The 26,820-nt window shown below is 44.4% G+C and overlaps 1 protein-coding gene across 1 annotated transcript in view; it reads right to left on the bottom strand.

The window, feature by feature from the left end:
- The window catches only part of CLASP1 (cytoplasmic linker associated protein 1), a 166,749-nt gene extending 141,187 nt beyond the window's left edge, over positions 1–25,562 (bottom strand). Inside the window, exons 1-2 of the mRNA XM_077784947.1 lie at positions 25,411–25,562; positions 13,635–14,109 (exon numbers count right to left, since the gene is read on the bottom strand). Of these exons, the coding sequence (XP_077641073.1) occupies positions 13,635–13,829 (195 nt within the window). The 5' untranslated portion in view covers positions 13,830–14,109; positions 25,411–25,562. The remainder of the gene's footprint in view (positions 1–13,634; positions 14,110–25,410) is intronic.
- Positions 25,563–26,820: the final 1,258 nt, after the last annotated feature.

Raw genomic sequence — 26,820 nt, 5'->3', positions numbered from 1 at the left:
TTGTTATAGATACAGACATTGCCTATACCACGGTAAAATGCAGAAAAACATAAGCATCTTTTTGCCATCTGCCAAAAAAGGACTCTCCATTCCCAATTCTAAAGCAATAGTTTTCAGCCCTCTGAAACATATAGTGATCTACATACTTTCTAATACAGATGTGGATCTCTACAGAACAAATGGAAGCCCACAGACAACAGACTCACTTCCTCCGAGTTATGTTTTATAGCTCTCTAAACAATAAACCAAGTTCCTCGTGGCTGAGAGCTCACAGCTTCAAAATTGGTGTGCTCCAACCAGTGTGCAAAAAAGCTGAGAGGTCTGGGGTTGTTCCCATAACCATTCCTAGGGCAGTACAAAAAAAAACTGTAATAGCACAAGATTTTTTCCCCCCCATCTTCTATTGTGTAAGCTTTATACAAAATAGCACATTTAGAAGACACCACATTCACAAATACCAAAGTAACTAGCACAGAAGCCAAAATTTCTGATATAAATTCACATATAATTGACTAAAAAAGAACTATCAATGTGTTGTTACTTTAAAATCACTGAAACTATCATATGGAAATACAGATTCAAAAGCTTGAAATAGTGGGACTGGAAAATCATAAATTTCAATCACAAACTCTGACTTCCATAACAAAAGACTAACAAGATTAGTTATCCCCCCCTTCATTACCCATTATTAACGGTAAGCCTCAAAGGAATGTCTGCCTGAAAAAATCTCCATAAGAAACAAAATTCAAATGTAAATTAATCCTTATAAACATGCACACAAGTAACACAGGCATGTTATTAACAGCATTTGAAGAGCTCAAACTAAAAATAAACAGATCTTCCGCACATTAGATGTGGTGTTCATCCAAAATTCTCTCCCACCTCCGGAGAGCCTGCACATGGCACTCTGCAGCAGTTGGGGGCAACCTGAGTTTCTCCAACTTTAGTGGCAGCAGGATCTGGCTCTTAATTAAGTTCCAGACTTCCCATTGTCCCAATCCTACCACACCTTTCCTGACTAAAAAAAGCAGGTTTTAGAGCATTTTTGTTTGAACTGTTCCTCAGCCAAACTGTTCCTGTTTGGCTGTAGCACCATTTTCCAGCACACATTCACTTACCAGAACTGCTTCTCTCATTTATCACAAGTGTCCCTCTGATCTCTGGAAAACCCCCCAGTAATATACTTTATTTCCATCCTCCCAGTCTGAAGATGCCAGATTTCAATGGTGATACCCATGAAGAAAACAGAAGGAAGATAAACAGGCTCAGAGCATATTCTTGACGTGCCAGAAGTTTTTTCTGGCTCAACTCCCACCCTGATGAACACCATCTAAAAGTCCTGCCCTTGGCCTCTTCTCTTTGCCTGTGATTCCCTTATCCCAGTTTTAAAAGACACACCAGGATCTCTCCTCCTGCTCTCTTCCTCTCAGACTGCCACATGAGAGTCACCATTGGATATTTTCCCACAAGGATAGCAGAGTCTATCCCACACCTATCTTTCCCCACAGCTCCATCTCTTCCCAGATCAGCAACTCCTTTCTCCTCCAAGCTCCTGGCTCATGCACACCTTCAGATTCCCCAGAGGGCTTTATCCAAGCCTTTTGAACTGCCAGCATTAAGCTGTCTGCACAAGAACTGGTTCTTTGAGGCAGGGACACTTGCACAGCTCCCCACTCTTTCTCACTCCATGTCTCACCCATCCAAAGCACAGCCTTTGCTCAGCAGCATTTGAGGGCTGTAGCTGCACCAAATAAGCCTCTCTGACTGGGAACATGAAAACAGCAGGACAACCTGAACCACCCTTTGTGCCAACAGACTTACACTGATGTTTGACCAGTTATCTTGGAACCATCATAAAACACAGTCCTGCAAAACAACTGTGATAAATATGGATTCTAGTTAAAACACAGAGAACACTACATTGAAGTCTGGAGTACCCATACAGAGTATAAAGTACATATTCCAGCAATTCTTCCTGGCTCTCCTGTCTAAATCAACTTTCCCTTCACCTTATTTCCCTCCTTTATGTTAGCCGAAAGAACTGGGGAGCCCAGGGGACTCATGTGACCTAGACAACTTCACTACTACATCATGAGAAACCTGCTTTCAACAGACAAAAAAGCCAGCAAGCCACCCTCACACCAGCTTTCACATGAGTTAGTTTTGTAGCAGAGCTACCACCTAGAAAAGTCACCGACTCTCATTCTGAAGTGTTTGCCCAGCTTCAGTGCACTTGCTACAATTCTCATGCACTACTTCCTCCTGAAAATGGCCACCAAAAAATTCAGAAACGCCTATCAGAGAGCCATTAATTAGCATCAGCCCTAGATACCTCAGTGATGGCATGATGAAGGATAAACAGCTAAGACCATGCTAGTACCTAGTACTCAAGATCTCTCCCTGATAGAAACCTGAAAGATACTTTTCAAGTTTGTTAAGTCGCTAAACTTGCAGTATTTCATGCAGACCTAAAATCCATCCCATCTCATCTGTATTAAATAGCTTGAAGTTCTCACATGGTTCTCAGCAGCTCACCTTTCTGCTATTACATAGCCTCTCCCTTCCAGCTTTTCCAAATGTATGCCCCATTTGTACCACTGTTCCTGTAAGGGAATTATCTTTCAGATACCTTTTTTTCATGGATGATCCTTCTTTTCACACCACCATCATTCCCTAGCTGTTCTGCAAATTGAAGTTTCAGATCTCTACCTTCAAAGCACTGTCATTTGGTCCAAGATGCCAGCTCCTGCCTTCCCATTCATCTTCAGTACCAGTTCCCATCACACCACCTCTAGGTGCAACTTTTCACAGCACTTTTCTCCACACATGCCCTCCTACTTAAGAAACCTTCTCGTTAACTTTCAGCAGGCTTATAGAACAGGAAATTCCAGAAGAAAACAGATGCAACTGCAAGTAGAGAATGAGACCTGACCAACATAAAGAAAGAAGTAGAGTTCTTTGAAGGCAACAAGAAAGTTCAGATCTTGATGGGGATTGAAGCTAGTAGGCTTTCACAAGCAGACCTACTCACATAAATTATTCATATTCCAACATTATGCAGGTAACAACTTCCCAAAGACCTAAAGGGAAAGAAAGTAGAAGAGGCAGACAGGAAAACCAGGAAAGCCACCAATACAGGCCTGAAGAAAAGCCCTAGCCAGACAGACAAAATATTCCAATCTGTAAGAGCATGCACCTCCTAAAACCTGTGTGCAGTTTCAGCTTCCATACCACATCCAATCATGGTGTGAGAAATTCCTTCTGGAGGTCAAGCAGTTCAGCCACGCACACAACAGCAGCACAGCGATGGCACCCTCCAAGCCTCAGGATACAACTCTGCAGTGCCCCTCTGAGCATCTCAGAGTTCATCAAGGTACACAACTGCCTTCTCTGAGGCACTCGTACCTAATTTACAAAAGTAGGAGTGCACTGCAGTATTTGCACAAGGATCATTCTGTCCACAGCACTCCAAACAGATGAGAGCACACACAAATACACAGACTATTGAGGAGTATTGTGTTAAACAATTCGGTGCATCAGGACGGACTCCATCAGCTACAAGCAAACAGAATTCCCTCCAAAACTCAGGTGCACTTTTTATTCCAATGTGAAAGCTCAAGCTGTCTGTATTTACAGAGCTACTACAGAAATTGGTGCATGAACAGGACTGGCTCCATCAGACAACTCTGGTGATGGGTGTACATCAATAAGAGCCTGTAAAGCCTAGCTCTGTACCACAATGAACGAGGAGCAACCCTTTATTTAAGCTCCCAACAGTGAGACACGAAGTCCTCCCAAAGTGTTAAAAGCAGACATTTGTTCCATGTCACTGCACAAGCACTGATGCCTCCATTTGCTGCAGCATTTCCAATTAGACCCAACACAACTGTGTCACTTGATATTAGTCAAACATAGAGTCATGGCAATACAAGGCTGTCTTTTAATAGAGTACAGCTCTAACAGACACAAAGAAAATTAGTACAAAGAGCTGATTCCTAATGTACATTTCACAGTAAATGCAGATTTTACTCAGACAATATAACTTCATAACACACTGAACTGAAGCAACTTTAGGTTTCCCATTTGCTGTTAGCAGGTTCTCAAATACCAGCTGACTGGCACAAACACTCTTAACACTGACAAGGTGGTACCACCACAGTTCACCTCACAGTGCTTCCACATCCCAAAGAAATCTTGCCAGCCTTTGTGCTTGTGTGCACATCCTGCCTGTAGGAGCAGAGCTGCCACACGAAGGGCATGGCCAGGCTGGATGAGGTTGTGAGCACCTTGGTCTAGTGGAAGTTGCCTCATCCAGTGGAAGGGGGGCTGGAACCAGATGATGTTTAAGGTCCCTTCCAACCCAAGCCATTCTGTGGTTCTATGTCAGAATGTGACTCTCCCGTGCAATTTTTCATCATTTCCACAAACTTTTCTCCAGGAGGTTACTTTTATAGATGAAAAAATATTAGCAGCCACAAAAGTTTTCTCATACTTAATGCAAATTCAATCCTACACATTCTTTCCTCTGGCCAAAATCCCAGCCACAGTATAAAAAATTATTAAGCTCTTGACGGTCTGATAACTGCAAGTCTTTGCGCCGATTCTTGAGTACTCAAATGTTGCTTTGTTTCGAAGTTCCATGTTTAGCACAAAGAACTCAGTAGGTTTTGCCTAGTTAGAAAAAAAGATCTCATATAGAAAGAAGGTAATGAATGATTTGTGGAAGGCACATTCATTTGGAAAAATTCAGACTACATGTCTCCACTGTGTTCCCTCCCACATTTAATGATACAGCCACAGACCAGAGGACACATGGGATACAATTACATGAGGCAGCTTCATACAGACACACAAAACACAGTTCCAGCCATCAGCTCTGAGCAAGGCAAGCTGACTGTGCTCAACCTCAGTTAAGCTGTCACTGGTACCCTGGGTGACTCAGAGTCATCACACAAAACTGCTGGCATCAATGGCATCCCAAAAACATTTACATGGGAGTCAATTCATGTAAGCACCTCTGACACCGGGACACTGAGCACTTACCAGCTAATAGATTCTGCTAAAAAACAAATAAAAAATAACTTTTACAGCCTTGACAGTATACAGTGGTATGGTGGATGAAACTAGATGGTGAGTCCAAAGGCCCTTGCAACCTGAGTTACCCTGTGACCCAAAGGGCTGATCCAACTGCCATATAGCTAATGCTGCCTTTCTGTTCCAAAATACACCTGCTGAAAAAGGAGGGCTGCCAGAGCCAGAAATGCACATCAGAAACACAAAGATAACCCTGCAGCAGACTAGCTAGTCCCATGGGCTGGTCTCCCAAAAAATCCCATAGGTGCACTTAATGCTACGAGCACACTGGAATGTTTAAAAAAAGGATTATCAGATATTTTAATTACTATTTTAAGAAAGCTATGTCTAAAAAAATACTATTTTTTAAGAAAGAGATCATTAAGTTGTTGATCTAATATTTATCTATTCTTTTTTCACCCAACTTCTGAATTTTTCAGCCCAATTTTAGCAAACTTCAACTTAATGTGGTAGGGAGGACAAAGATACCAAAGATTACATGCAAATACAAATACAGTAAAGAGATTCCACTGAAAACATAGCCCTCAGTATGAGAAAAACTGAAGCATGCAATACCAGCAAATCTATGAAGAAAAAGGCAAAGGAAATGAAGCTTCATACAGTTTTTCTACTTGCAAAATTACTTAATTAAAACTAGACCAAATCAGAGGCAACTTAAAGCCCACTGACAGTGGGACTTTGAGTATACCATTTTTTCATGTGGAAGTTCAAAGGGTGAGACAAGGACAGCGTTTAAGACAACTTCAAGGAATACCACACATGGAAGACTGTGCATACTTTCAAAAGAGAAGCTAACAGGTTGGTGCTGGTGGGAGGACCCTGAGGGCTGATGAGTATTTCTTTCAGCATCAAGAGGACAATGAAAACTCCACTGAATAATTTAGAGACTAGCAAAAAAATCAAGGTGCCAGTAAATCCAGCACTGACACTAACCTTCCATTCAGGTCATGTCAGGGAAAGTGAGGATTCACGCCTACTCACCCTGTTACCTACTAAACATGAAGGCAGATGGGTCCCACACACATATAAATGACTGCTAATTTTACTCCAGAGGTAACAAGCACAATTTGAACAGTCTCTCTAAGTCACTTTGGGATTTCTGAGGACCAAAATCATTACACTGTTTAAAATATTTTATTTAAAGTGTTCAAGCAGTTTAAGGCACAATATTGTATCTGTTCTACCACAAAAAGGACTTAAAATTGCCCTACCACAATGCATAATCCTGTTACTCTACACTGTACATAAACGATTCTAAATCATCACAAGATCTATACTAAAACCAAATGTCTTGTCCTTATCTGTTCATCTCCAGGAGTTTTCCAGTGTTCTTTCTGCAGGCAACTTTCATCTGACATGCAGTCTAAATTTACTCACAGCAAGTTTATACCCATTCGTTCTTGTGCTAACCTTGCCCTTTAAATCTAAGAGTTCTTTCCCATCCCTGATGGTCACCCCTCTGATGTATTTATGGACAGCAGTCATATTCCTTGCCACCCTTCATACTGTAAACTAAACAAGCCAAACCTCTTAGTGTCCTCTGGTTAGGCAGGCTCTCCAATACCCTAAAACACCCTGCTAGCCCTTCCCTGCACCTGTTCCAGCTTGAATTCCTTTCTTACAGACAGGCAACTAGAACTGTACAACACATGCCACAGAAGGGCCCAATAAGGCACTCTGCAATAGCATTAGTACACTCTTATCCCATGAAAATAAATCCCCAATAATCTGCCTTTTCCACCAATGCATCAGCTGTGACCGTGAGTCTGCAGTGAAGCAATACACACCAAGGTTTCTGAGACCTGGCTAACTCTGTTAGACCTCTAATAAACCCTAGCGACAAGACTGAAGTGCTGCAAACGAAACACTACACCAGCATTAAAGGAATAGCTTTATCCTCTCAATTTAGTAACCACAATGGTTCAGTTTGTTGTGTGTTGACCCAGACTCACAGTCCCAAACAGGAGCCTCTTGGCCTTGCCAATGCTGAGGCAGTCACTCTACCAAACACACAAGAGAAAACATCTAACAAAACAAAAACATAAACCCCCCCAAACAAATACACACCAAAAAACACCCCGCAAAAAAATCCAACAAAACCACAACCACAGGCATGCAAAATGTAAAACACTAAACAAAAACAACACAGCAAACAAACAAACAAGGAAAAAAATTGCCCCAGACAACTTTTGTTAGTCCCAGCACTAAAATCCTATGGGAGCTTAATTTGGTCAGTAAACAAAATCAGGGAATCGAATCTCGACAAACCAGTGATATACAAAGAAGACTTTTACTTTGTATCCCACATTTCCATTTATTTCTCACCATCCACTATGGGCCACCAAGAAATGAGATATCAAGCTGTCATTTAATTAAAACTTCATGTAAGTGTTGCAATTAAACTGCAATTAGACTTAGGCTGCTTTGGTCAAAACAAGAGCAATGGAAACGGCTGGAGGAGTTTTACTGAATGCGAAACTCTTGGTTGGTTTAAAGCATCTCCTTATGGTTTGTAAGGTTGCTGTGTTGCAGACACTTCTGGGACACCTGAGGACTCTGCTCCAGCCTTCAACTACTTCTGAAACAGGTGACCCAAAGGAAATACACTTTGGTTTACAAAAGCTACCTGTCTTCTCAGGGATGGGGTTATTTTCCCCTGCATTTCATGAAAGACAGAGCTTTGAATATTGAGCTCTAAAGCCAGTGGAAAAGAGGTTAGACCTTGAATGTGCCACTATGGAAACAAACTTCTGTCCTAATTATTTCAACACTGTCTCCACTCTGCATGCTCCCTTGGGATCCTGTGGGTTCTCATTATTTGTATCTGATTTGGTAATACCTTGGTAAACAACTGAGAGATGCTATTCTTTGGCACACTCAGGCTCACAAACCTCTTGTTTTATGCAACCAGTAGCAAATCCACTTTGTGCATAAAACAACATGAAAGTATTACTGTGCCATACTAGAGTTCTTCACACTTCAGCCAGAAAATCCTTCCTGCTACACCAGTCATTATTACCTTTTAAGTATGAAGAAAAAGCTACAGGGGAATGCTAAATGCTGACTTGCTAGAGCAGGTAATTTTTCCCCTGCCCTGAATCCAAAGGTCTGAAACCAGCACTGAATTTGATCTATTCCACCTGCTACAAACTTCTGCTCTGCACTGCACCCTCTGTGGCACTCACCACACTGCTGATACCATAGAGGAAAGAGCTGCACCATAATCCAATCAAATTACCATACAGAGCACTTAAGAGCTGGGAAGGCAGGTCCAGCTATTAGAGAGCCAGAGAAAAAACAACTGATCAGCTGGACTGGGAGTTAACATCAATGCCTACAGGAAACTGAATATCCTGAAGCCAGAACTCTGTTCTTCCATAAGTTTAAGTTAAGAAAACCCACCTATAAGGAGCATGCCAGCACAGAAGCCTGGGCACACTCCGCAAACACAGTTCAAATGGAACGAGTTTTTAGGCCTTCCTAAGGCAAGGAAAGGCATCAACAAGGGAAGTCATAAACAGCAGTTTCCGCCATGGTCCCTTTTGCAATATAGGCATATGCAAGGAATGGGGTGTACTCTCAAGTCCAGATCTCAAGACCACTTTTCCAGAGTCCCTTTCTCATGTCTTTTGTACATCAAAACTATTTAATTCATCTTTATTGGCAATTTCAGTTTCATGGTAAAGAGGGATGAAAGTGGTAGCTGAATGCATACATTACTGATTTCCATGCACCCCCAGCAGCTCAAAACTCAGCAGCTAACAGCAGCTGCTTGGAAACCTTTACAAGTCTCTTTTTCTTCCACAGATGGCGAAGTCCTTTCCTCCATGCGTTAAATACTCAACAAAACACACTCGCCAAATTATCATATCAACCCATAACCATGCATGATAATTATGTCTTAAATCAGGATTTCTTATACCGAATTTCAACCAAAATAAACATGGTATAAGAGAACAAATGTGTGCTTATAGTGAACAACCATTCATCAGCTTAAGTAACTCTAATGGATGTCACTTTAAACTAAGCCTGCACCATCTGTTCTACCCCTCAATTAGCAAGCAAAAAAAATTATTCAATACACAGTTTAAGAAAGCCAGCTAATTTATGTAAGTTTTATTTCTCTTCAGCTCAGTGAAAAACATGCTCTTGTAAGTCTTGATATTCAGAAACAGATCAGAATGGAAGATTGATTTTTCTCAAGCTATTAGGAATTTTGTCAGGGGAAATAAAATACTTGTACAATATTTCACAATATTAAAAAAATGCTCGTTAACATCTTACATTTTACTTTAAAGAGCATGATGTCTCTCTCAGTACCAAAATCAGCTGGGAATGAAACAAATCAAATCCGAAGTGCTGCATACATGAACACAAACAAAGCTCAGGACACAGCCCTGCCCTGACAGACTGAGTCTACCAGCACAGCAGGAGGCTGTGGATGTGTCCTCAGACCCGGGGGTCTGTTAACCATGTCAGTTCCTGAATCACCTCTCAGAGGCAAAACCGAGTCCTGCAGGCTGCTGGCACAGAGCCCCACACAGACCTGGCTGCACCGGGACAAAGGGACCATTCCATGCAAGGTGAGATGCTCTCCTTGGAAAGCAAATCCTGTCCAGTGAGAGCAGTGCAGTGCCAAAAAATCACTACTTGCCAAAGTGCATAACAAATCTACAAAGCTGCATCCAATTCCTTACTGCAAACCTCCATCCAGTTTCACTTCAAGCTGGCCTCTCCTACCACTGTGCAACAAATAAAAACACCGAATAGAATCTCTCTTCAGTATGTCGGACCCTGACCTGCTTGAAGACTCTGGCACCTCCAGTCTCCCTCTTGGATGTTTGTTTAAAAAAACCCTGCAATAACAAGAGCTATTTCCACTGGAAAATGCAACTCCACCAGCACAGGCAACACATCCCAGGGAAAAAAGTGCAAGAGACCTCATCTCCCAATACTGTTGAGGAGAAGCAGGCAAAAGAAGGTCACTGCCAAACACTCTCAGCTCACCTCTTGGAATAGCATGCTGGTTTAATACTACTTTAAGATCCTGGACATATTGCTTTCCGTTACACCTTAATTTACATCACTGTTTGGGTACTGAGAAAGGCTCATCAGCCACAGATGAGCCAGGAGATCCTGCACACTTAACATCCGCACTACTAAATACTGCAGAAGCAGCTCAAAGCGAGATGGCTCACAGGGGATTACTGACTATTTCAGCTCTCTCCCCTTGCCATAGGATTGTGGAACCCAAGAGGACATGGTGAAGCCTCTGACACTGCTGTGCTGTTTTGCCTCATGTTTTAAGACAGACAGCTCTGTGCAGGCCTTAGTTATCGTTCAGAGATTCAAAGCTCAGCAAAATAAGTCTCTTTTATGCTTAGTAGGGGAAGGAGTCAAGCAGAACCACCATCCTGAAACAGCACACACCACACAAACAAAGCACAAACGAAAAAACAGACCAGAGGCAGAATTTCTCTTTGGCCTAAAGCATCCTGCAATACCTTCCTCAGCCCAACCTCACTGGTATAATCCACGACTCCTAGTGCTCATACAAACACAGACTGTCTTCTCTAAGCAAGTGTGCTCCAAAGAGGAGTAAGAGCTCTCAAAGATAACTCATTTTATCACTCTGCATCATTCTTATGTCTTCTACACCTGTAAGTACTGCTGAGAAAACTCAAGCCTGCAATGGCTGTTGGGTGCAGTTCAAGCACACTCCTAGCAAGCACAAACATGCAAATGGCTTTGCACTGGACTTCAGTGCCTTGTTTCTTACAATCACCTTTATGTTTCCTTGACTTGAAAAGCATCCTGAGCTATCAAAGTGCCTTCTGCACCTAAAGCATCTGTCTGTTACAAAGCAGGAACCAGTGATCAGATCATAAGACGATTTGTTAAAGAGTTTTAGAGTACTGAGTTCGATCAGAAGTATGTTAGGCCTCACTAAGTTTTACACATGCTGTTTTTAACAGACTTGAGACAGTACCAATCAAAGAAAATCATCTCTGCCCTCCATCGTTCTTTTTTTCCTGAATCTCTTGAAAAAGAAGAATCCATTGTCTGCAGTCATGGTCTGAGGTCAAGGACTTCAAAAAGTAGTGTCATAAAAAAATAGAAACAATGTATAGAAAAACAGCAAAGCCTAAAAAGGTCAATGATGGCCATGACATACACAGATCAGACTTGGATTCCAATGAGGGAGACAGCTTGAGCCCTTCCTGTAAAGGTGCAATTTCATCATCAGTTCAAGCTCATTTTAAGCCAAACTAAACTGGTTTGCCTTAGACATGCCTCTTTGCTGGTTCACTGATGTTTCCTCAGTGATAACATATAAGCACAAGTGTTTAGTTAGAGGAGTTCTAGACAGGCAGGAGCCATGAATCAACTGGATGCTGTCCCAGTATAATGGCTTGTTGTACACACTCAGCCTTATTCTGAGAACACACACTTTATTGATGAAGCGCTAGGAAATTTTAAATCATGCAGATGATCTCAGTCTTTGTTTTAAGCTGATACTTTTTCAAACTAAGAGACTGAGGTGAAAAAACAGACTACAAATACTTGAGCTTCTTCCACTGTGAGCAGACCATTGCAGTTTAGCTCTCCAGATGGCTATCCTAGGCCAGTGATGCTTAGTCTTTCACTCCTAGAGTTGACACACTAATCCATGAACTGGATCAGATGACACCAGCTCCTCTGTGCTCTCTCACACCAGACAAAGCTGAGCTTCCAAACCCCCACCCCAGCAGCAGTTGGGAAAAAAGGCAATGATAATGCAGATGCAAGCATTAAAACACAAAGAAGAGATTGGCATAAGAGGGTGCACTAAGCCTTGCCTGGATCCTGAAGCAGACTTCACCACATCACTGACCTTCACATAGCCAGCTTGCCCCACTCAAAGGCTGCACATCTCCTATTATACTCATTCACTGAGAAAACACCCTCCAGACATCTGAGACATGTCTCTGTTATGCTTACTAGAACTTATTAATCACAGCAAATGCTATCTATAGAACACACACATTAATGAACAGCCAGCTCAGCAGCATGAGTTCTGGAACAGAGTCACTGCACTACAGAAGTGCCACCAGTTTGTTACTAGAAAATGAATACCACAGATCATTTTAAGCATGTAGTTCAACAGGCAAAAGATTGTGAAGATGAGCAAGTTATCTGAATAGAAATTCTGCAAACTAAGTGTGGTACTGGCATTGCAAATCCCTGCACAGCTCTACAATCCACATCACTTAATGAAATCCATGCAAATAGCACATTTTGTAATAATTTCAATTTTACTGTGCCTGGGTTACTCTTCCACTGAGAATCATGGAAGTTTGTAAAAGAAAGCCAGTTAGCAAGAAAAGGGGCAATAACCATATGTAATACTCTCAGAAAATTATATGCACACTGCTTGTTCACAACAACAAGCTAAATATTTCTTCATGTGTTCCACCAGAATGGATTCTCTACCGAGACCACATTAGCCTTGGTGGTTTGGTGATAGCAGTTTTAATGTTTGGGGGTTTCCCTACATGCCAAACAGCTTCTACAACAGCTGCTTGTTGACAAAAATGAAAAGAAATAAATGCAGTTGTGCAGAACACTGCAATGTCACAACCACCTCTCAGTCAAAATTTCTGTTAAAAATAATTTTAATTGAGTATGCTGAGTTCCAGAGCACTTACAACCGATACAGCCAGTCACTCCTTCACTTCTACAGGTGTGAAGTCCCATGAACCCCCATCTTTAGGCCCAGCTCTGTAGGAACTTTCACACTGAGATTCCACACCACTTATCAAAAAGGAACATTACTACATCCCATACAATAGCTTCAGTACTTTATTAGACTTTTCAGAGAGCCTCATGAACAGAGCAGGACAAGAATTTTCCAAGTCACAGCTGAGAATCCCTCCCCACTGCCACAGTACCTGGCTGTGGTAGGACTTCCTCATTAAACCTGAAGGGAAATGAAGTAACATGGCAGGGATAACAATGCAGTGGAGTTCCATGTCCTTCCAACTCATCTCAACATTATCAAGTTCAACAGAAGACACATACACACATTATCTTTTTTTGAGCTAAGTACAATTGATCTACTATGTTGCCCACAGAAAATAGCAAAAGTCTAGAAAGATTTAATGACAGTGAAAACAAATGCAGTTTATAAACGATTTTTTCAGTTTCATAAACTTTTTAGTATGGCAGGAAATCATGAACACTGCTAAACTACTGGGATGATCAAAGCATGCCACCAGCTAACAAAGTACACAAAGAAACCAAGATATCACAGACTATGAACACCAAATGTAAATCCACTTGTGCTTAAAACACCATTCACTGAATTCTTACTGCCTTGAGTCCCCAATATCATAGCAGCTAACAACTACCAAGATATGGAACAACAATCACTGATTCAGTCTAACTACCAGCTTACAGAACAGTATCAGAATGTCTACTATACAGCCTTCATTCAGATCAAGTAGCATTTGATATCAAAACTTCTGACAGTAATCACATTCCACATGACAAAATCTTACCTTATAATTGCTGGAATTTACCCAAGAAGTGGCCAGTCCATCAACCATTTTATCCAGCATAGTCTGATCATGTTCAAGATCAGCTGATTTCTGTTTATCTGAGAAATAATCTATCAATTCCTGGCCAACCTGAAGTCTTTTTCCAACATCCTTCTGCAGCACCTGCGCTAAGCAGTACTCCATACTGGGCTCCATAGTGTCTCAGAAATACAGCAGCAGCCAGAAAGCCAGAGGGCAGCAGGGCCAAAAACTCCCTCTACAAATGTACACAGGAGGTCGCCTCTTTCTTCTGTGAAGGTTACTGAGGGCCTGGGTTTCAAAGATGCAATTCTGAGAATGGCAACAATGCACCATGTGTGTGTGGACAGCAGCTGGCAGGATATTAAAAGTCCAATTTAAATAACTAGTAATAGATGAAGCAATGAGCAGTGCTGTACAGTTGAGTCTGCAGTAAATCCCAATTCAGCAGTCCATTCTGAAAGAAATGAAAAAGAACAGTATTATAGGTTAAATTAAGACTGGAGGAAAAAAAAAAGATTGAAAGCATGTCACAAACTAGGTTATTCACATACAGCTGCGAAGCTGTGTAAGTCAGATACGAGCAGCATTGGTCTATTTTAAGGAATCAAACAAGGTAGGTCAGGACAAAAACCTTATTCTTTACACTAGCAGTTATCCATCAGTTCCCTGGACGTTTCAGTGAAAGACAGTAAATTTGTGGGTTAAAGTAACATCTGATTAATAATCAGTATTATTGCAACTGTCACCATCCACCCAAAAAGGTGGAGAAAAAATCCTTAAGCAGGTCACCAGGAAAACCTATCTACTTTAAGTGAAAGCAGGAAGAGGTCAGGATCCTGTTTTGACTGTTGGCCTTCAGCAGTCAATGTCATCAGCTGGTCAGCAAGATAAAGCACTAACACAGGGCTCCAGGAATGTAAAATGATCAGTTTTCAAAAACGAGGTGCTCAAGCTGTTTCCAGGCTGAATTCTGTTAACATCCCAACTACACATGTCCAGGAAACAGCACTCACTGGCACACTCTAAATGCAGTTCTCACAACCAAGGCCAAACACAAGGAAGGTCAGGCTGAACTTCACTGCCGCTCCAAGGCACAGAATCACCTCAGAAGCATTTGGCTTATGAAAAAAAAAAAAAAAAAAAAAAAAAAATTACTGTATCTTTGGGCTCTCTTTATGTTCTTGAACCCCAAGAACTCTCTTGCCTCCCTCATTAGGGGTTTTGTCCCTCCATCTTCAGCCAAATTAATCCCTCCAGGCAGCCAGAGAACAGACTAAGGGCCTGTCCTCCACCTTCCCACAGACCACAGGGTTCCTGGCATCACCACAGTGCTTCCTGAAGCACTTCCTCATCACAGGTTAGCTCTTTTAGGAAGTGGGTGATAAAAACCCAGGGTGCCTTTTTGTTTCCTGGCTAATAATATCCAAAGCTAGAAATCTGCCCTACTTTTTCCACCAACATGAGGAAAGCAGGTCAAGCTCAGAGTAAGGGAAGAGGTTGTGCAGTGGACACCTGGTTCAATAAACAACTGGAAGGAAGCTGGAAGGAGGCACAAGTTCACTAATTGGAAGCACTGGGGCAGCAAATAAATACCTTCTGTTTGAGCAAATAAGGCCTTCACAAAGGCCTTAATAAGGCAAAGTGAACCCAACAGCAGATGAGATGCACAGAAGAACCCCAGCCTGGAAACAAAAGGATCCTTTGCACAGCAAACTATTCAGTTCATTACCTCAGCCCCATCTTCCCTGGCCACATCTTCCCACCACCAAGCACAGCATCTTGATTCAGCTCTGAGGGCCTAGGCTTCCCTGACCCTCAAGCATTGCCACACATGTCCCAGTTTCCCACACTCAACTCAATCAACTGCCAGGCAAATCCTACCCTCAGCCAGAAGGGATTGCTCATGTCAAAACCTCATCCCCAGAGCAGCAAGGAAGCCTTGGCTGCTACTGCACACACAGCATCTCAGGCTTTGAGTTAGTGACAGATTACTGATTGTGACCCCTACCCCAATCTAAACCATTTCAAGGACACACAAAACTCCCACCATTTTGTTTCAAGTCACTTCAGGAGGGATTTGATTTTAAGGTCTAAGATTGTCAACACTCCTCCAATCAATACTCTTAACACCTTTTTTCTTTCTAAACGAAAGTTCCAAACTAGAATATTGCCTCTTTTACTGCAGTTTCTACTGATGCTCCAGTTTCTCACTTGGTCAGTTTAGCACCAAATCTGAAAGAAGCACTCTGAGCTTTCCCATCCTCAAACAAAAATGGTTCATGACATGGCGCTCACTCCCATGGCAGCACAGGCACAAAACCAGAGCCACTTCCACAATTGTACAGGCACAGCAGATGCTTTCCTTCAGGTCTCCCAGTCTGCAGCTTTGAATACTGGCCCCTGCCCTGCCCTCTAGCACAGGCTGGTTTGCTCTTTGCTGCAAACATTCCACTTAAGGGAGACAAGTCTTACACACAGCAGCGTCTAAATATCCAGTGGATGGATTTTCACACAGCAGGGAAGCATTTCACTGGACACCTTGCTAGCACAGAGCTACTGGAGAAGGGACAGGGAACTGGTATTAAACTGCTACCACATTCTAGCTGAAACCCTTCAAGTTAGCTGGGCAGTTTGTTCCTGGACTCCAGAAGCTGCACACATGTTCAAAAGGGGACTCTCCTGTTAAACTGGATAGATAGTGAAGAAAGTCTAACTGCTTTTAAAATGAAAATTTAGAACTTGCTTAAACTTGAAAATTCAGATTACAGAAGGGTGTAAATGAGTGCTAGTTACCACAGAATAGCCATTTTTTATTAACATCACACAGAGGCATGTCCCAACACGTCCAGAAACAATTAGCTGGCCATACTGCCATGAGAAATGAGCATTCAAAGTTTCAGGTTTGTCTTCTATGTGGTTTTCATTAAAGAGTTTGTAAGTCTCTGCCTACAAGCACAGAAACAATCTTTAAAGCAAACTAACAAATAAATTTCTCTCCACTTTCCTTGCTTTTTAAACACATGAAGGAAAGCATAGGATAAAAATCATGGTGCACTATAGAAGAACAAATTTGTGTCACAACCTTGAGGACTGTAGTCTAAAGAAGATCCTCTATACATTATGGCACCACTATATGGGGAAGAAGAGCAAGAAACATCTTTGAGTCCTGGTGAAAACAGTAACAGGAAGAGAAGAGGAAAAGCTCAGTGTGGCTTTCCTCTACCAGCTAACTGGTGTTTAAGTAGCACTTCTCAAAAAAAAAAAAAAAAAAAGCTATCCTACACATGTTAGGAAGTCTTGACTCCCCTCTTCCCAAAAGGCGGAATTGGAAAAAACACCACCTCAGAAAAACAAGACCCACGCTGACAAAAAAACTAACCTGCCAGACAAAGAAGCATATGGCTGCTGCATCCCATCAAGTCTGCAATCATCTGGGCAGATGCTCCCCAAGTAAGTTTTGAAAAACACAAAGCCACAGTTCTCAGCCCCAGTGGTCTACTTCTGCTCCTGGACTTTTCGGGTAGCCAATGTTACACGACAAACAAATTTGGACGGGGATGTTGAGTACAACCTCTTCTCACAGAAGAACAGTCATACAGAACTCAAAATTAATAACTCAGTGGCACAGGTCCTGTTTTTGGAGCTCCTCCAAGTTTTGAGAAGGGTTGCCAGTATAAGCTCCAGAGCAAGGGTTTTCTCCAATCCTCCCAAGGCCTTGTAGACTGCCCTTGAAGAGAAAGGCTAGGCTCAACACGTAGACAAAATAATCCAAGAGAAAAAGCTACCCCAATTCTGTCATTGGAAAAGAGTTATTTGTTTGACTAATCAGCCATCAAAACTGTGTGCTCTGCAACACCCAAATTTTCCATCAACAGCTATCTAGCAGAAAGCCACTACAAAGGCTTCTTGGAGCTCAAAATGATGAATTTAAAGGCAAAAGCTGACAAAGACCAAACAGCCCAAAGCTACTCAGCTTAGATAATACCATCATAACAGCATAAATACTGGTACAATTCACAGTAAAGCAACTGGCTCAAGACATAGAATAAATTAATCCAAACAGTAGTAAGGAAATACTTGTTACCTAAGATGCTGTGGCACTATTAAACTGGGTACCTAAGTCAATTAAGTTCTTTCAGCACTTAGGAGAACACCACTGACCTCGGACTGAGTGAAAGTGCATGAATTGCAATTCTCAACTAAGATTCTATCTTAGGATAACTTCATAGGAAATTTTGAATCTTCTTCCTCTTGCAAGAAAGGGAACCTGAAGCACATAAAAATACACTATTACTCTCTTGATGTCCTGCCTATCCTTGGGAGTTCTTACAATATAAGTATTTGATTTTTAAAATTATGTTCTACTCTTCTGCTCTAGACATCAGATTATCATCTTTGTCATGTTTCACTGTCATCTTCATTTGCCAAAAAGTCAATGCAGTCCATAACTTCTCCAGACAATTGCTCCAGACACAAGCACACAGAGACAGCTCTTGCTGCCACTCAAAATCACTAGAGGCAAGAGCCAGCACCACTCAATAACCAGTCATCTTCCTGAAGGTATCTCCCAACTTTCAGCCAGTGAGCTTAATTTGCAACCAACTTGTAAACATGACCACACTCCTTTGGTGTCCTTTTTTTGTGTATGTGATTAGCTGTAGTCCAACATCTGTAGAAATAACACAGCAACACAATAGTACCAACAAATCTCCTTCCTCACAAGTCTCAGGACCTAATTGCACAGTCACTTCAGTTTAAAATTAGCTTAAGGTATATTCGACAGACCTCTGTCAACAAACTGAACTCTGATCCTTCAGATTTCCAGCTTAAACAAATGAAGCATTTTTTTCAAATATAAAAGCAACCAGGCATCCAACCTGCAGTAGTTCACCACTTCTGCAAGGTGGGCAGTGTAAACACATAACTAATTTGGTTTAAGCAAGAAATTCAGAGCACTTAGAACAGCACGTGGAAACCATGTGCTGCAAAGACTAAGTGGAGATCTCATCGGCAAGGCAGTGTCAAATTGCAGCTCTGCAGGGTGGAAGTTAGCCCTCTGCCCACTTCTCTATTATTGCTTCCACCTGTACACCTATACCCTCCCCAGAAGGGACTGGTGTCAGACCTCTAAAAGTATTACCATCACCAAGCACTCAATCAAACCTGCTCTTCCCTCGGGAGTGCAAGCAGCCATGAACAAAGCAGCTCAAAGGCTCCTACTCGTTCAAACTCTGAGAGAAGGAGGTGGCAAGTACCACATCAAGTGTCCTACTTAAAGAAGAAAGCAACATTTTTCTAGGGTCAAAGGAGTTTGTCGGAAACACCCACCGAGCAACTGACAGGTGGGCTCTCCCCATTGTTCAGCTGTATCCATAAGTAGGTAATAATGTTTCTTTAGTGACAGGGACTATTACACAATCACTGTGATTGTTTTAAATCAGTAATTAGTGTTGCCCTGTACTTGAGCTTCCTCCTAATCCGAAAATGGTATCTTAAGATTTCCAGACTGATAACTCATGCTTTTCTAATTAGCTGGTGGGACAGCCCCACGCTTATCTCCCCGTACCACTTGATGCACTCCTTCCACGCCCCATCCAGTGACTTTTAACTGTCCTCAGACAGTGCCACCACTTCTCAGTCCAACCTTGCTGATAAGCAAAGCACTGCCTGGATGAATGCAGTTTCTTCTATGGAAGGTCTTCAAAGGAGGATTTGTCTTCCCACAGCGGCAGCTGCACTAAAGCACTGTAAAACTCTACTGCTGCATCCTTAGAAGAGTCAGGTCTGGCTGAAGGCTTGCTAGGACTCTGCTAAATACTGGCTGGTCTTCAAACTTGCCTGGAGTCTGTTAAGGGGCTCATCCTCACAAGTACAGACAGTAACCAACCTGCAGCAGGGCACAACTCCACTGCCATCCCGAAAGCTGAAGCAAGATTTCTAGAATGAAGACAGCTGAAAGATTTCCAGGGCTTAAGGTAACCATGGCCTTCTCCCCCATACACAAACCTTCTAGGCCAGATGCTGGCTGTGAAAGTTGCATTACCTAGCCTGGGTAAGATAAGAGATAAGCTTCAGATAACAGAAATTCTTTTGCCTCCACTAAAGGTTTACATTACTGCCAGGGTAACTGAACACTTCACACAAGGCTACCAATTTCAGCAATGCAACAATCTTCCAAAGAATCTCCTCAGTAATGAAGCTTCAGCAAATCAAGACAACTCACAGGTCACCTCAATGTGACTCCAATACCCTACATTAATGAAAACACTTTGCAGAGTAGGAGTAACCTTTCCAGAGCAGGGTAGAAAATGAGATGAGCTTTAACATCTTTTGTTTTCCTAATACAACCCCTCCCTGAAATTCGTTTGGTTTTAACTTTGTCTGAGACAAGGACAAGTCTGAAATGAGTTTTCAAGGTCTTCTTCCTTTTTAACAGCTCAAGTGCCAAGACACAGCTTAAAATCCTACAATGGCAGGAGCTGCTCTCCATGGGCTCCCTCTTGCAGACATCTCAAGTTTGTGGTTCCAAGGAAATGCACTACAAGCAACTTACTAGGGGTCTGTGGGACCAGTGGTGGGGGGGACTATCATTGTGACAATTCTGTGAATAGTTCTCAAGTTTTGAGTTTATGTGTATTAAAATATCCTCCCTGTCCCTTACTCTAGAGATCTAACCTTATCTCAGAGCCTGCAGCCCTGACACTGTGGGACCCTGGCACACAGACCATACAGCACTGGCACTACAACTTCCAGCTTGGCTCTGCAAGGTGACCCAGCCAAGGGGGCACAAGGTTCCCCCCATGGGGCTGTCTGGCATCCCAGAAGAATGGAAGTGTCATCAGCCCCCTTTCTACAGCAACTAGGAGAGCAGGACAAAATTTTCCAGTCACATCCTAACCCTCTCCTCCACAATCCATCAGTAGTATTGGATCATCTGGGAAAAAACAGGGGAAGAATAGACTTTCACCTGTAGCCTTGTAAGCAAAATGCTTAGCAAGGTTTAGAAATAGAATGGTACAAAGAATTAGAGCAGTGACCCAGCATCACTTGCAGTTTACTGGCACAACAAGTGGCTTCACAGACCATCTCAATCTTGTAATTTCTCTTTGCATTGTGATTAAGTCCCTCAGGCTAAGATTACTAATTTAGGCAGTCTTGAAGATGGAAAGCATCTACTTTGTGTACATCACTTGAAGAAAAAAGTAGTATAATACCACCTTCCTATTTTACAAGCAGGTATGGGGTAGGAATTCAGTGCCTTTCCCAGAGTCACTCTAAAGTACATCTGTAGTGGCAGTGGTAACTGAGGGTGAGATAACACCTTGGGAAAAGAAAAAACCACTACTATCACATGCTGGTATAAGATCCAAATAACTGACTTTTAAAGAGAGCAGTGGATTTGACAAAAATTTCTTACTCCAGTGGTGCAGGATCTTGCTATTCCTCTATAACTGGCTAGTGACACAGAAGTCAGTTTTTGTGAAAGTTCAAGCCAGAACTACCCCGGAAGGAAGTACTTGAGAGACAAGTGCTTATAGTAAAATGACAGGTTAGAACAGGAAAATAATACAGAAGATCAAACCTTGGGTGCAAGCCCTCAAGAGATACTGGCTGTGGGGTGCAACAGCAGCAGTTTGCAAGTCAACAGTTTTGGAAAAAGGTTATTTTCTTGGTCTCTTTCAGGCTTCCCAGGTAATACCCATCTCTCTTCCATGATTCTAAGCACAAGTTTTTTGCATGGCCAAACAGGGGTCTTTGCCTACCCCTGTTGTCCAGGGCTGCCATGGAAACTCCTGGCCAAAGAGAGGAGAATTCAGCAGCAGCAGGATTTCAACTGCTGCCGGGCTGGAGTGGGGGGCAGAAGCCAGCACCTAGAATCAGTTCAGCTCCAGGGAGGGGAAGGAGGGCTACCCTCTACACTCGGGCATGAGCAGGTTCTACTCAGCCTGGCACCTGCCACTGCACAGAAGTGGACAGCCAAAGAAATCTCTCAGCACAGACTGCAGGAGAGTGCAGAAAGCCACCATAAGACTTTAAGGTATATAAAACACTGGGTGTAAGAAACACAGGACAGGGAGAAGCAGAAGGAGGTTTTACCTGACAGCGTCATGAATTGGGCTGAACCCTAGTAACAGTTAAGGGAACTTCTGGCCACAGAAACCACCTGCATGTAACAGGCAGAGACACACATGCAATTCCTGCCTTCTGCTCAGCAGCACTTTGAAACTCCTGTCAAAAATTTAATTTATTTTGATCAGATCTCTGCCTCAGCAAATTACCGTTGGTTCAATTTCGCTTTCTGAAATACCTTGGAATCTGAAGTATCTACGTGCAAATGTAAAGAAAGGGCCACACACTAAGCCTGAAATACTGAAACACTGCATCAGGGACTGGCCTGGTTAGGCTGTTTAGTCTGTTATCCTGCTGGCAGTGGAAACAAATTAGAGCTTTTTAAATCTTCCCACTCACAATAAACTAATGATGATGATGCTTCCCTAATAATTAATTTTGTGGCTCCTGCTTGGCATACTTTTTTCTGGATGCAGAATTGACATCTCCCTCCTTGCAGAGCCAAACACACAGAGATTTGATTAAGGGGCAGAACAGGAAGCCAGATGAACTCAAACACTAACTATGAACTGAGCTCAATCTCTTGGGGAGCACCTGCAACCTCTCCAACAAAACCCATTTATTGCCCTTCTACAACTTGAATAGTTACAACTCCATCCAGTTCTTTTGGGTTTTGTGGTGTGGCTTTTTTTTCCCAGGTGTAAGAGTGTTAATGCTCCCAAAGAGAGAACATGAACTCTCCCATGTATGACAGAGCCAGACACCAGTGCAGTGCAGAATGCCAAGGAACATGCATGTGCTCAGATCCTCAGTATGCCACTGTGCAAAGCTCATAAACAGCTCACATCATGCTTTCACATAGCTTTGAGAACTGGTAACAGGTTTGTCCAATGGACAAGATCCAAACAACTGAATGAGCTCTAAACACATAATGCAAGCTCCAGCACTGTAGAGTGTGATGGAAATTGAACAACTGAGCAAAGCACAACATGGACACCATCAAACAGCGAGGTAAAGCTAAAGCTGCACATCACTGGCACATCAGCCTTCATCAAGGGAAAAAAACAAACCCCTTCCCTCACAGTCAGACTTCTTAGAATTTATTCAAGTCTCAGTCTGAGGAAATTAATAGACGTGGACAGTCTATTTTACTTGCTCAGGTGACAGACCTTTCTATCCTTGCCAGCATTTTCTCCACTGCACTGGCAATCACTGCTCCAAGGTGTGCTGGCGCTGTCAGAATCCAAGAGAAGCTTCAATTACAACTGCCAGCCAAGGAGGCATGAACTGCAGCAAGCCCCATCCAGGCACGCCAACAAGATTTCCAGCCCTGGTCTAGGCAAGGCCTGAGATAATGAGACACTCAGGGTGACACATGAGCCTGATCCAAAGTCATCTGAGGTCAAAAGGGACCTGTAATGGCAGTCCACAAGCCTCAAAGGCACATTACTCTCACAGAAATCCACGCGTATGTTGAAATTGTGAAGTACACAGAGGAAAGGAAGGTCACTACTTTATCCCTCCTAACATTTCATGTCATGTCCAGCCTCTTGAAACATTTTCTGACCTGCTCCTGACACAAAGGTTGTTGAGGGCCCCTCTGTAGAGGACATCTTGCCCTCATCCTCCTCTGTGATGCTGCAAATCGCTACAGAAGTGGCCAGACTTGCTGTCAACTCTCATCCTCTTAACATCCAATTGCCCTGACCAAATTGCCTGATGGATAGAGGATTAATTAATATGGGAGAAACAGAGAAATTTCATTTCAGTTTGACTTTTGCTGTTTAAATATATGGTTTTCTTAACATCTAAGCTGTAGTGTAGATTCCAGATTTCTACAGAACTTCAAAGATGCCTGGAGGACCAACTCATTCAATCATAGGCACTCTCTCCAGCTGTACTTCTGGGGAACATCACGTGATCTAGAGAAACATTTCCACTTCCAAAATCTGCTGCTCTATCACTTTTAACACTGCTTGTTATCAGCTAAGTGAAGCAAGGCTGAGGTGTATAATGCCATGGCATTTTTCTTCTTGAAACAGAAAGTTTTGAAGCTACTTGACAAATTCTAAGGACTTCACAGGAATGTTACAGGCATCAGTATGAAAAAAAATCTATTTACACTGGTAATAATTGAAACAAATTTAGCAAGTGAGACTATGAAATACAGAGAGAATCACGCATAGTGACATGTCATTCCTCTATCCATCTCATAGTTTCGAGGCTTCAGGCCCACTGACAGGGTTCAACAGAGAAAACAAGCAAAGGCTCGACTTTGCCAAGCCCAGGAATGCAGAACAAAGGCTTGCTCCACACAGCAAGCTGTGTTGTCATGACAAGGAAGACCCTGAATGTGACAGTAATGCAGTTCTACTCTGCACTTGGGTGTAGTCCGTAACTCAAGAGAAAGCTGCCTCCTATTGCAAGTTCTCAAACATATCCCTTCTCCAGCTGCAAAACTTAAATCTAAGTCAGAGTCCCACATGGAAACAAATACTTGCACTTCCAACACCTTTCCAAGAACTATTTAAGCACAACTGATCTAAGTGATGGATCTGTGTCTCCAGGTGTCACATGACAATACTGTGATTTGTCCACAACAGTGCCCTGGGAGTGCCAAGAGGAGCACAGAGCAGAGATGCAACTGCTCCAAAGATGCAGAGAAATGGGCTACATTGCTCGGCAGCAAACTGGACTAAGACATATTTGTTTCTGATGCTAGCACAAGTGCTGGGCTGGAGACCACATCCCTGCCCTATTAACACTGGCTTGGCACATGCTACTTTACTTAACCCTAGTCTTCTTTACTGAACACTGGCTTATGAAGTTAAGTCCACACGGGGCAGAGAAAACTATTTGTCAGAACAACCCACACACCTGGGGAGCCTCTGTGCTACTCCACCACAGGCTTCCCAGCCAGCCCTGAGCCTGTTATCCTGCCTCAGCTTCCCACATCCTTCTCAAGCAGCTGTGCAGGTACTGGGGAAAGAGGCAGCCTTTCCCTTACTCACCAGTCTCTTTAGACATATAACATTAAAAATACCTTAAGCGGAGCCCACACCGGCCTGCAACACACAATTACATTTTATTTACTCAGACTCAGTATCTCTCTGAAGCATTTCTGCAGGATCTGTCTAACGACCAACCCACCTCTTCGCACAAACACACAGTTCTGACCCAAATCCCACTAAAAACGCTGCCAGAAACAAACGAAGCAGAGCAGGGCACGTGCACAAAGGGGCCAAGCACAAGGGCTGAACCCACCCCAGCCACACGGCGCTTTCGGGAGCGCAGCAGCCTCAAGCGCTGGCAAAGCCGCACCTCTCCCCTCGCCGAGCCGCCGGTCCCAGCGGGACCCAGCGGGACCCAGCGGGACCCAGCGGGACGCCCGCTCCGCCGCGGCCCGGCGCCGCCGCTCCCGCCCGGCCGCCCGGCGGCGGCGGCCCCGGGGGGGGGCCGAGCGGCGGCCCCGCAGCCCCGCACCCCCGGTCCCGGCGGGCCGCCCTGCCCTGCCCGAACCGCGCCGCCGGGAGCGCCGCACCGCGCTCCTCCCGGCCGGTGCCGCGGACGGCTCGGCCCCGCCCCGAACCGCGCTCCCCGCGGTCACCCGGCGGCGGCGGCACCGCACACAAAGCCGCCCGGCCGCGCTTCTCCCCGCGGCCCCTCCCCGCGGCGCGGGCGGTACCTGCGGGGCGGGGGCCGGGCGGCCGCGCTCCCTTCTCCCTCTCGCGTCTCCCTCCCTCAGAGCCGGCGGCGGCGGCGCCCGCTCCGCTCCATGGCCGCGCGCGCGCCCCGCTGACCACGGGAAGAATGGGGCACCCAGCGCGCACGCGCCGCCCGCGCCCGCCCCGCCCCGCCCCGCGCGCCGGCGCGGCACCGCCCTGCGGCCGCTGGTACCGCGGTGAGGTCAGCGCGCGCCGTGCGCATGCGCGGGGGCCGCTGCCGCGCGCCCGGTCGCCATGGCGACCCCGCCCGCCGGGAGCCGGGCCCGGGAGCGCGGGCACGCGCGGTCCCGGGAATGCCGCCCGCGCTCCCGGGAATGCCGCGGCCCCGGCCCCCCTGACCGGCTCCCAGCCGCTGCCGCGCCCCCGGCTGCTGCTCCGAGCGGGCTCAGGCCGGAAGGCTTTGAGAGGAGCCCCGGGCCCCGCCCTCCTCCGCCCAGCCCCGGGAGGAGCTGCTCCCGGAGCCTCCGAGCGCGGCAGCCCGAGCGGACCGCGGCCGGACACCCGCTGCTCCAGCAGGGCCGTCCCACAGCACTCTGGAGCCAGGGAAACTCCACACCGTCTCTGCACAAGCTGTTGTGCGCGGTCACTGCACACCGAAGGAGTTCCTCCTCATGTTCAGGCGGAAATTCCTGTTCATCGGTTTCTGCCCGTTGCCTCTTCTGCTGCTGGGCACCACGGAGCAGGGCTTGGATCCATCCTCCTGACATCCCCCTTTAGATGTTTATGCGCATGGATGAGGTCCCCTCTGTCGTCTCAAGGCTGAACAGCCCCAATTCTCTCAGCCTCTTCTCACACCAGAGATGCTCTAGTCCTTTAACGATTTTTGTTGCCCTCCCACCAGACCCACTCCACGTCTGCTTTTTGCAACCTTAGTTAGAGAGCTGCATTTTAAAGCGACTATTTCTTTATCCTTCATGGGAAAAATTGCAGTACTCCCACTCTATAACTGAGGTGAGAATGGGAAATAAATGTCCTGTGCAGAAGCTCTTTACCAACATGTATTTGGCCATCTTGTTCCCTGGGCTCATGACTGCTGTTCTGTTGGTTGTGGGGAATGAACCTCCATGTTCCCTCAAACCAGCACTGTCCTCATCCTCTGTGCTGTGGAAGGCAGCTGATCTCCATAACACTGCAGTTCCCAAAGAGCACCAAATCTGAGCCATCAAAACATGGGAGAGCAGTACATGGAACAAAGGATCGATTTTCATTCATAACTTCATGAAATAATAACGCCCTTCTCCTTGGCTCACAGCTCCGGCACAGCTCACTCCAAATACTCCAAGATTTTCCAGCTTGTTCTTTTTTGCCATCAGGTTGCAGAGCAATACCTAACTGCTGCTTTGGGTGAAGCCATCATCACAGGCTGAGTG

This window comes from Lonchura striata, chromosome 8 (genome assembly GCF_046129695.1).
Source record: "Lonchura striata isolate bLonStr1 chromosome 8, bLonStr1.mat, whole genome shotgun sequence".
Classification (NCBI taxonomy): domain Eukaryota; kingdom Metazoa; phylum Chordata; class Aves; order Passeriformes; family Estrildidae; genus Lonchura; species Lonchura striata.
The sequence above is the reverse complement of the archived record's forward strand: the minus strand, read 5'-3'. Positions and strand labels throughout refer to the sequence as shown.